Source organism: Protomyctophum parallelum, assembly GCF_964188405.1.
Source record: "Protomyctophum parallelum genome assembly, chromosome: 6".
In the NCBI taxonomy this organism is placed as follows: domain Eukaryota; kingdom Metazoa; phylum Chordata; class Actinopteri; order Myctophiformes; family Myctophidae; genus Protomyctophum; species Protomyctophum parallelum.
Window position 1 is genome coordinate 45566908 of NC_139701.1, and position 11175 is coordinate 45578082.

The 11175-nt window shown below is 43.2% G+C and overlaps 1 protein-coding gene across 1 annotated transcript; it reads right to left on the minus strand.

Annotated features, from left to right (window-relative positions):
* Positions 1-204: 204 nt before the first annotated feature.
* LOC310860550 (uncharacterized protein) lies at positions 205-5659 on the minus strand. The gene is made up of 2 exons (XM_083767528.1): positions 5548-5659; positions 205-1156 (listed from the first exon to the last, which is right to left on the minus strand). The coding sequence occupies exons 1-2, from the start codon at positions 5636-5638 to the stop codon at positions 264-266; spliced, it is 984 nt and encodes a 327-aa protein (XP_083623654.1). The 5' UTR covers positions 5639-5659; the 3' UTR covers positions 205-263.
* Positions 5660-11175: the final 5516 nt, after the last annotated feature.

Genomic DNA, 11175 nt, shown 5'->3' on the forward strand with positions numbered 1-11175 from the left:
GACAATTGTGAGAGAATCGTGATCTCAATTCTTGTGGAGGAAATTGAAATCATCCAGCAAGAATCGTGCAGCACTAATAGGAGCTTTTTAATATTGTCCTTGTCTGTCAACCTCCCTACGAACATACAGCTGTTTAATGTGATCCTCCCTACGAACATACAGCTGTTTAATGTGATCCTCCCATGTTCTATGAACATGGTGTCTTAGCAAGTGACCCGAGTTATTTAAACTTTTGTCTCACCGTTTGAAGTGGACAACTTGTATTATGTCGTGTGAGAACTGTGGACACGAAGGTGTCTCTTCAGATGACATGATACATTGAAACTCTTGTCACAATGTTTACAGTGGAAAGGTTTTTCTCCAGTGTGGATCCGCTCGTGTGTTTTCAAGTGAGATAACTGACTGAAACTCTTGTTACAATGTTCACATTGGAAAGGTTTTTCTCCAGTGTGGACACGAAGGTGTAACTTCAGATTACCTGACTCACTGAAACTCTTGTCACAATGTTTACAGTGGAAAGGTTTTTCTCCAGTGTGGACACGCTGATGTGCCTTCAGATTACCTGACTCAACGAAACTCTTGTCACAATGTTTACATTGTAAAGGCTTTTCTCCAGTGTGGACATGTTGGTGTCTGTTCAGGGAACCAAACTCCCTGAAAGTCTTTGTACAATGTTTACATTGGAAAGGTTTTTCTCCAGTGTGGATACGCTGGTGTCTGTTCAGGTTACCTGACTTATTAAAACTCTTGCCACAGTGTTCACATTGGAAAGGTTTTTCTCCAGGGGGGACACGCTGGCGCTTCTTCAGGGCACCTGAGTCGCTGGAACTCTTGTCACGCCGTTCGTCCTCATCGTCTTCACTGGTCTCCTCCCAATCATCACAGTATTCAGTGACTGCAGTGTCAGATTCAAGCTCAACTTCAACTTCAGAGCAGTGGGAAGATATGTCTTCTTCATCATCATCATCATCATCATTATTTTCACCTTTCACTGCTAGTAATGTCAACGTTGACCCAACAGGTTCCTCTGGTCTTTGAAGTAGCTCCTCCTGTTCCTCTTTAATGTGTGGAGGCTCTGGTTCCTCCTGGAGCAGACTGGGGCTCCTCTCCTGTTCAGGGGAAACCTCCTCTTTACACACAACCATGTGCAGGATGTCTAGGAGCAGAAACATAACCTGGTCAACACTGGATTCCTAAAATGTAAACCCACTCCTCTTCCATGTTCCAAATGTACAAAATGAGCTATTACCTAACAAGATAAGACCGACTAAACCTAAATGCAGGTTATTACAGTTCTGAAAGTAATGTGAAGAAATATATTTTTGTTACTTTAAACAGTGAACAGTTGAGTATGAGTAATTAAAGTAGTGCCTTCCTCAAAGAAAAATGTGGGGAGGGAGGGAAGTGTCTGTGTCGGGCCCGGGTCGGACGCATGTATTAATAATTAAGGTCGGGCTCGATTTGGGTCGGAGACAAAGCTGTCGGTAACGGGACCCCAGTTTCCATCCATCCATCAATCAACCGCTTATCCGTAGTCCGGTTGCGGGGGAAACAGCCGGTCCAACATGAGTGACTTCCTCCTGGGGGATCCCAGTCTACATGGCCAAAAGCCAGTGTTCATTTAACTCAGGCTAGGCCTACAGATGCTCACATCACATCATATACTAAATGCATTAGAAAACAAATGTATATCCGCTTTGTCATTTACTTTTCAATTTTCACAATATACAAGAAGACATGGCATAATTTGGACATAGTTCGAATGGTGATTAATCATGATTAATTATTAATTAATTTTGAAACTGTGATTAATCTGATATTTATTTTTAATCATTTGACAGCCCTAATCGGAATATTAGTCCAGTTAAAAAATGTCAAAAAATAAGGTTTCAGGAGTAGCCTTATTCTAAAAGATAGCTTGCTTCTGTGATGTCGCTAAGGTTGACATGGAGTATTATGTTTAGTTAACCGAACTGAATTGGTCTCCCGTTGGAACGACAGCCAGTTACGACCAAGGAAGCTCTGAGAAGGAAGTGAAGTGGTCACGTGACTGGGCTGCGCCATGACACTTTCATGGACACTTTCATGGGAGCCAAACAACCCGGACGTTTGGCAGAATGCACTGGAGTCAATGAGAGCTCAGTGACCAGCTCATGAACACTGGAGTCAATGAGAGCTCAGTGACCAGCTCATGAACACTGGAGTCAATGAGAGCTCAGTGACCAGCTCATGAACACTGGAGTCAATGAGAGCTCAGTGACCAGTTCATGGACAAACATTATTTATGAACAATTGAGACCTTTTGTAAAGTAATCACTTCTGGAAAATAACATAAGACGTGTAACACATTGTCTGCTGTGTTGTTGTTTTTTTTAATTTATATTTTTTGTCCCACGATTTTGTAACGCATTTTTCACCCCTGTGTCAATCATCCTGTGATGTGATCCTGGGCTCTACACACCCTCCGCCAACCTAGGGAGAGCAACGGACTTAATTCATGCTTCCTTCATGCTTGAGTGGCCAAGTTGCTCCTTTACACCTGACAGGGGGGAGTTTCCCTGGTTGGACGTAGCGCGTGGAAGGAACACGTTATTCCAACCAGTTCCTTTCCCCTCCATCAGGCGTCCCGGCTGGCCAGGGGGAGGCAGTTTAGAGACCAGGATTACTGCATGTTTTTGTGAGGGTACCTACCCTAGGGGACACGGGGAGAACATGCAAACTCCACACAGAAAGGCCCTTTCGCCAACCCCGCCTTCGGGTATGGGCACTGATGACGCGGAGGAGGAAACACACCGCCAGCACCCACAGCACCCCGAGCGGGAATCGAACACAGGACCTTCTAGCTGTGAGGCGACAGCACTACCAACTGTGCCACCGTGCCCCTGCTGTGTTGTTAATCGATGTGTACGCTGTATTTTTTATAGAGGTATGGTATCTAAAGAGCACGATACCTGCTGCTGTTTAGATCCTCAGATAAAATTATATATTGTGCACTATGTGCACATCGAAAGGTATATGTCTTCTGTTATTTTCCAGAAGTGATACTTTACAAAAGGTCTCAATTGTTCATAAATAATGTTTGTTATGAGCTGGTCCAGCCGGCTCTATTCACTGCCATGTATTCATTGCACTTCCGGTGTGAGTTTGGCTCCCATGAAAGTGTCCATGAAAGTGTCATGGCGCAGCCCAGTCACATGACCACTTCCCTTCCTTCTCAGAGCTTCCTTGGTTTCCGACAAGGAAATTAGAGTAGGCAGTGATTAGCAGCTCGCGCTGCAAAAGGTATTGCTTTTGTTCCAATTTAGGCATTTAGCAGATGCTCTTTATCCAGAGCGACTTACATTAAGCAAGAACAAAAAGCATGGCAATACATCACATACATAAAAAGTAGTCATGAAAAATGCATAAGCTAAGAACGTAAAAGTGGAATATCTATATAATGAAACTATACATCTATACTATACTATACTATGCCATACATAGTATAGTTAGGGTTATTTACAATGTGTTCTTTGGGGATAATGTTTGTATTGTAATTTGTTATAATGTAGGCAACCTGTCAATATGTGTGTAGCGTCGTCCACGCTGAGGGTAGCGCAGTCATTAACTAGATAAAGTGCCAATCGGCACAGGTCTCCACCAGGATTCTTCCTCAGCCTAGTGGGAATATGCGTGCACAGTTTCATCGCAATCGGACGCTGCGTTGAGGAGTTGTGGCCATTTGCTACTCCTGAAAACTGTAGGAGCCAATCGTGGCCAATCAGGATGGAATATGAGAAATCAAACAAACCTGTCTTGATCACATGACTATGGAGATCATGTGTACCGATTTGCGTGAAATTTGGATAAAATCTGAAGGAGTAATAATAGAAAATGTGTTTTACATATGTCGGCCTCCTGGTGGCGCTATAAAGAGCAGATGTGAAAAATTCCAGACAAAGGTTTTTCCTTGGCCTCTAGGGAGTTGGCATACAAAGTTATCCACAGATCCGTGCAGTCAGAGGTAAAAACACTTTTTGGCCAGTTATATGTGGGTGCACAATTTCACGGAAATCACGCGATGTGTTCATGATTTGCAGCATTTTGTTTGAAACTGAGCACTCCTGTGAACTTTGGAAGCCAATCTTAACCAATCAGGATGGAGTGTGAGAAATCTGAAAGACCGGTTTGGTTGAATGGCTCTAGAGAGACTGTGTACCAATTTGCGTGATGTTTGGACAAAATCTGTAGGTGTACTGTGCAAAAACTTGTTTTGCACAAAGCGGCCTCCTGGTGGCGCTATAACAGGCCGTTCTGGAAAGTTTGGGGCAGAGGTTCATGGTTGGCATCCAGGGAGTGTGTGTGCAAAATTTGGCATCGACCGGGTTAACGGTGGCCGAGATTAGCTGCTCACGGACGGACGGACGGACACACGGACGGACGGAGTGCAAAACATACTCTCCCCCATGCCTTCGGCTGGTGGAGACAATTAAAGTGTAAGTTCGCTCTCTCTCTCATACAATGCTCAAATATTCCGAAATAATAATAATATTTATTGTCCCAAAGGATATTCATCTTCACAGGTCTGTTCAACACCAACAACAACAACAAAAACAGCACATAGTACAGAAAAACATGAGTTCCCCACTGTGTACAGAAACCATCCTATCGGCGGGGCAGTTTGTTTAATGCCGCGATGGCTGAGGGGACAATAATTTTTCTCTAATTGTATTGTTAACCTTGTGATAAATTGCTCATAATAAATACTATTTTTAATATTCTGCATATTTCAATAAAGATGACATATTTTAATAATAAGTCTGTGGTCCGTCTAGTGTGTATCTATAGCCTCTGAGGCAGCGGTGGCCGAACGGTTTGCGGAGCGGTCTTGATATCGGAAGGTCGCTAGTTCGTATCCCCGGACCGGCATTACCACCGCTGAAGTGCCCTTGAGCAAGGCATTGAACCTCTACCATGAAATGTTCTATGAGCAGGGCCTGGCTGTAAACAAGTTCTTGAGCTTAGTCCAGTTACCCTGGGTAAACATAGTACCTTTCCTTTCCTTTCCTCTGGTTAAATTAGGAAAACTACACATTTTTGCACAGAATCCAATATGGTTTGAAATTAAACTAGCGACAGGACTATGTTATTGGTGTCTTGGTATTGTACAGTGAAAATAAGACATTTTGGCCAGCCCTACAGAACATAAAATATTAAAGGAGCATTACAAGAGTAACAGTAACAAGATGTGCACATGCATGCACTACAGTGGGGGGGGTGGGGACGCGACAGGCCAACAGCACACACACCAAGGCTCGATCAGGATTGGTGGAATGCCCATCTCTATTCTGATTGGATGAAGGCTGGGCCACCTAGTCAAAAACAAAACCTACGTTTTTTTGACCGCCATGGGTTAACTGGGGACAGGGTGGAACTCCTTATATGGTCAGCACACTCTATAGTAGAGGGATTATCACAACAAAAGCAAAAAATAAGTGATATTTGAATTAGGTGAAATCACTGAATATACCTTTAAAGAAAAATAAAGGAAGAGCACATGAAACTTACCGAGGTGTGGCTGGTCTTCAGCTTCCTGTTTAATAGAAACGTCCCTGGCTGAGTCTGGAGAGTCCATCTTCACCTGGGAGTGATGCTTCATGGGTATTGTAGTCCTTATGAGTCTGGACTCCACACACTGCTCTGAAATCAAGTGAATAAGGAAGGACTTTAATAACTAGACCTAGTGGTGTTAGCCCAACTCTCCAACACGTGAATCTGGAGATTATGGGATTCATGCTTTAGGGAATTATAGTACACATGTATAATATAGTATAGTATGTATAGTTTACATAGATACTCCACTGTTACGTTCTTAGTTTACGCATGATTCATGATAACTACTGCAACTACAGCAATGAGTAGAACTCTTCCAAAACAAATGTAGTCTCTGTGACACGTCTAGGCCCGCGATCTGCATTCAAAGATGTTCCTAGAAGCTTTGTTGTCATTGGTCGAAAAAAAGGTCGTAATGACTAAGCAGACAGGCAAATCGACCAATGACAAAGCTTCTAGGAAAATCTGTGAATGCAGATTGCAGCCGCTAGATGTGTCACAGAGACTACATTTGTTTGGGAGCGTTCTACCCATTGCTGGCTGTCTGAATACCACAAAAGAAATACATTAAAGGGTCATTAAAATGTGGACATATTATTTCTTATAGCAGCTTTAATAATAATAATATAATACGATTTATATAGCGCTTTTCTGGGTACCCAAAGTCGCTTTACAGAAAGAAGTTCAGACATATTTATTAGAAAACTATTTAAAACTATTTAAAAAGGTTTAAAAGGTTAAAAACTAGAAATCAAAGGGGTTATGAAGGGAAAGCCAGTTGGAAAAGGTGGGTTTTGAGTGTGCTTTTGAACATTTCAAAGGTGGGGGAAAATCTGATGTGAGTTGGGAGTGAGTTCCACAGAGAAGGGGCAGCCACTGCGAAGGCCCTGTCTGTCTCCCCATGTCCGTTTGTTGGATCTGTGGGGTTCCAGTTGGTTGGCAGTGCTTGATCTGAGGGAGTGGGAGGGGACATGGCGGTTGATGAGTTCAGAGAGGTAGAGGGGGGCCTGGTTGTTGAGGGTTCTGTAGGTGATGGTGAGTATTTTGAATTCAATTCTGGACTTGACTGGGAGCCAGTGGAGTTCACGGAGGATGGGTGTGATGTGGTCCCTGGATCTGGTGAGCAGGCGGGCGGCGGAATTTTGAACATATTGTAGTTTAACTTAAGTTTATTAAAAGAACAATGGTGTGAAGTGAATAAGGTGAACGTAACCAATGTGTTTTTTATGTCCTGCCCAGGGGGGGCAGTCAGACAGATATTTTGTGAAGCCACTAAGGAAATGAAAGTTCATATAATGGCCTGTTGTGGCGCTGTCATTGGACCCAGAAAAACCCATAGCTCCATAGAGGCCCATGTATTTGGGCCCAACTTCACCTAGACTGTATTACCTTAATAAACATGGTCATGAATACTTTCTTCTTCTAGTCACTAGTCTCATTTCTAATGTCATAATATTCTTTTTGGAAAATTATGGTCCCATTAATTTAAAAAAATGACCATAAAGTCGCGTATGTTCTGAGGGGCGTGGCTACCGTTACAGTCTATGATCGGGATTCCCCACCCACTCGAGTCAAAATAAAAACCAACGGAGAAGAAGGGGGGAAGTCCCGCCTCGTTGTCTGGGCCAGCCAATGGGCCAGCTGGGCCCAAACGCATCTAGAAAGATGGCGACTTACAATAACAGGCTTCATTTTACGTTCATGTTAGACCCGGAGAACGCTTTGTCCATATTTTTTACAGTCTATGGTCCTGCCTCAGTTCAAGCAGCAGGGGGCGTACAGTGGTTTAATGTCTCAGTTCAAGCAGCAGGGGGCGTACAGTGGTTTAATGTCTCAGTTCAAGCAGCAGGGGGCGTACAGTGTAACCATTTCTGTGAGCGTAAATTGTAACTGTAGAGGAGATCTTGAAAAAACAATAGACAATAGCCAGAGTGCCAATATTTATTAGGACAGCAGGTAAGACGGAATTACATCCTGGATGTAATTCTGTCTTACTTACTTTCTTTTGAAACATATCACAATCACTCATAAGCTGCAGAGATGACGTTTCCGACGATATGTCCTATTGTAGGCTTACGAAGTGCAGAGGGACCCTCCGTAAAGACGTAAACATCCAAATGTCAGAAACCTTAACAGGGGTCCCGAGAGGGGCTAGCACCTCCTGGTACCACAGCACCCAAAGGCCCTTAAAACAAGGCTCCAGACTTCCCAAAACAAATTGGTCAGACAACTACTTGGCCTCACACCTCGAACCCACCTCACCCCTGCCCACTTTGACAGGCTAGAATGGGTTAGGATTGACGACAGAGTACAGCATATTGCAATGGGCCTGGTCCACAAGATGCACTACACATGTATCCGTCTAAATACTTCCTTAATGTCAACAAAGTCCACACCCACAACACCAGAGGGAGTACAACAAACCATTCGGCACAAATAAGGGACTAAATTAATTTCGCTCCTATACCACCAAAATGTGGAACGCCGGACCAACAGTCATTAAGACATGTGAATCCCTTGACTCCTTCAAAACCGCTCTCAAAGGGCACCTACGGACGGCTGCAATTGGAAACTGGCTCTCTTCCCCAGTTTCCCCAAAATAGTGCATTTTAGAGAGAAGCTCTTTTCTGAGCTAACAGCGGGGCAGGGGCAGACGCAGACAGCCCGAAAGGGCTATAATGCACGTTAGCATGCATGTAGCCCCCGATGCTAGCACTGGAGACACGATACTAATACATGTCGTAGAAATACAATGCTAGTGTTACTTAGGGTAATATGTCGTACAAATACACGATAGTGTTACTTAGGGTAATATGCAACAAAGACGCTTACCTGAAAGACTAGGGCCGTTTGTCAACAGTTCGCCTCGGGAGTATCTCTACTTGTGAGGACGGAGTCACTCAGTACTCCTAGACAGCACTGTTGCCACATTGTGTGAGAGAAACAAGCAACCAGGTCCATGGAAACAAGCTCAAAGGAAGCCTGACTAGGCTGTTTGAAAATAGCAGATCTTTTTTTGATTGATTGAAATATTTATTAACAGTTTTCAGAAATACAGTACATTTCAAGCACAAACTCAATACAAAGCCTGTTAACTGTGAGTGGATGACCCAATTAAGCATTACACTTGTTTACAAGAGGGCCCACCATGTTCAATTCATCAAAACATTTAGAAACGTACAAATACAAATCTACAAGCTCACAACGTGTTGCAATGCGACGCGTTGTGAGCTTGTAGATCTGCTATTTTCAAAACGATCACAGCAACAAATGTGACAAAATGCGGAATATTCTTTGAAATATTTTAACAACAACAACAACAACACCACAAATATTGTTGTTCCTGGAAGGCTGGCACAAAACGTTTTTAAATGTAGGGTCCTTATTGGACAAATACATTATTGTGGAGGTCCTAATTGACATGGAGATGTGATAATCACTGCTTTAAACAACATTAGGAAACAAGCCCAAATAAGCGACTTCACTTAAGAAACAAGACCCCAGAAAACGCAACCCGCAACTACCAATATTTATATAAGCTATTTATAAGCAAAAGAAAAACAAGCCCCAAAGTAGCTTATAATAAGCAGACATGGCAACATTGGGACAGTGGAATAGCAGCCGTGTTGCCAACTCTTGTGAGAGAAATAAGCCCTCGAAAAAACAAGCCCAATAATATAATATATAATACTACATATTTGATGCATTTATTTATCATTATAAATACTATGCATGTCTATAATTATGAATGTTTTTGGTCATTTATTATACACTCATAGTAGAGACACTAACCCATTCTGTCACTCAATGTGACAGATATTCAAAACAAGGCACCGGATTTTTAAAACAAGTTAAAAAAAAACGCAACCTGCGACTCAGGGAAAATAATCTGCAACACTGGAAAATGCGACACATTGTGAGTTTGTAAATCTGCTATTAAAAAAAAAAAGAGAAGAAGATCTGGAATCACTGGTTTAAACATTAGGATTAGGAAACAAGTCCAAATAAGCGACTGCTAGCCTGGGCACCATTTCATTTCGGTATATGATGGCCTGGAGCCGGAAAGAACAGGAGGCGACAACTTCCTTTTCCCTATCAATAAAAGCTCTCGCTTACGAGAGCTTTTATTGAGAAAATAAATAAAAGCTCTCGCTTACGAGAGCTTTTATTGAGAGGGAAAAGGAAGTTGCCGCCGCCTGTTCATCCTGTCTGGCGAGTACAAAACAATACTACAACATGAGAATTACAGTACATTTCAAGCACAAACTCAATACAAAGACTGTTAACTGTGAGTGGACGACCAAACTAAGCATTACACTTGTTTACAACAGGGTCCATGGTGTTCAATTCATCAAAACATTTAGAGACATACAAATAGACACTTCTATATAGTTAAAGAACAGAACAGGAATTCATCATAAAGGAAGCAAAAAGGGAAAAGAAACATATACAGTGAGGGGTAAAGGGGGGGGGGGGGATTCAGATTTTACAGGGGGCAGTTTGGAATTGCAGCCGTCCGTAGGTGCCCTTTGAGAGCAGTTTTGAAGGAGTCAAGGGATTCACATGTCTTAATGACTGTTGGTAGGGCGTTCCACATTTTGGTAGCATAGTCCCTTGTATGTGCCGAATCTGGGTTGTACATGGTTTGTTGCACTCCCTCTGGTGTTGTGGGTGTGGACTTCGTTTACATTAGGGAAGTATTTAGACAGGTACATGAAATATGAAATTGGTAGGATATTTCCAAGTGTGCTTGAAGCAATTAAGATCGTGCAATTAAAAACAACGTTGCAAGTCATGCGTAAGCGGCCTGTATTCCCCCTCGGCCGCTGAAGGCAAGCCTAAAGTGGTTTGGTCCATTTTACTCTGACGTATTCTAATTCAAAAAAGTCTGGGGCGTTGAAGGAAGTGTGGTTACACAGCGGAATAAAAAGGTGACATTAAAAATAAACTGACATGGATAAAAAAAAGACGGTAAAGGGTGGTGCAGAGAAAGCACGGGCGAAGAAGAGAAAGGGTCTCGAGGCGGATGCAGGAAAATGTTTCAAATTAACCAAGATGTTTTCAGCCCGGCCACAGGCCGCTGAAAAGAGTGTTGTTGTCGGCGACGAAACTGCCCAGGAGCCGGCTATAGCAGCAGCACCGGCGCTGCTGCTGCTCCAGTTCCACCACCACCAGTACAACCACCGTGCATTGTTGTTATCCCCGAGGAGACGGACCCCGGCCCCGAGGACTTGGAGCCGGAGGAGGAGAGTCTGACTCTGAGTCAGGAGTCGGACGAGAATAACAATGTGACGGCTGCTCAGGTGTTTGAAAAAGAAGCAGGTAGGCTTGGTGAAGTTGTCGCCGCTGAGGGGGCTGGCCCGGCTGGGAATGAGCCTGTGGTGGCACTGGTGGTGGAGGAGCCTGCATTTAATTACTTTACACGGCCAAAATCGGTGGATTTGGATTTATTTTTTAAGTCTCATCCATTTCAGTCAACCAGCAACAGCACAGTTAAGACTAACTTTAATTGCAGCAAGAATGGGACATGGCGATCGTGGTTAACATACTGTGAGAAATCAAATACATTATACTGCTCTGTGT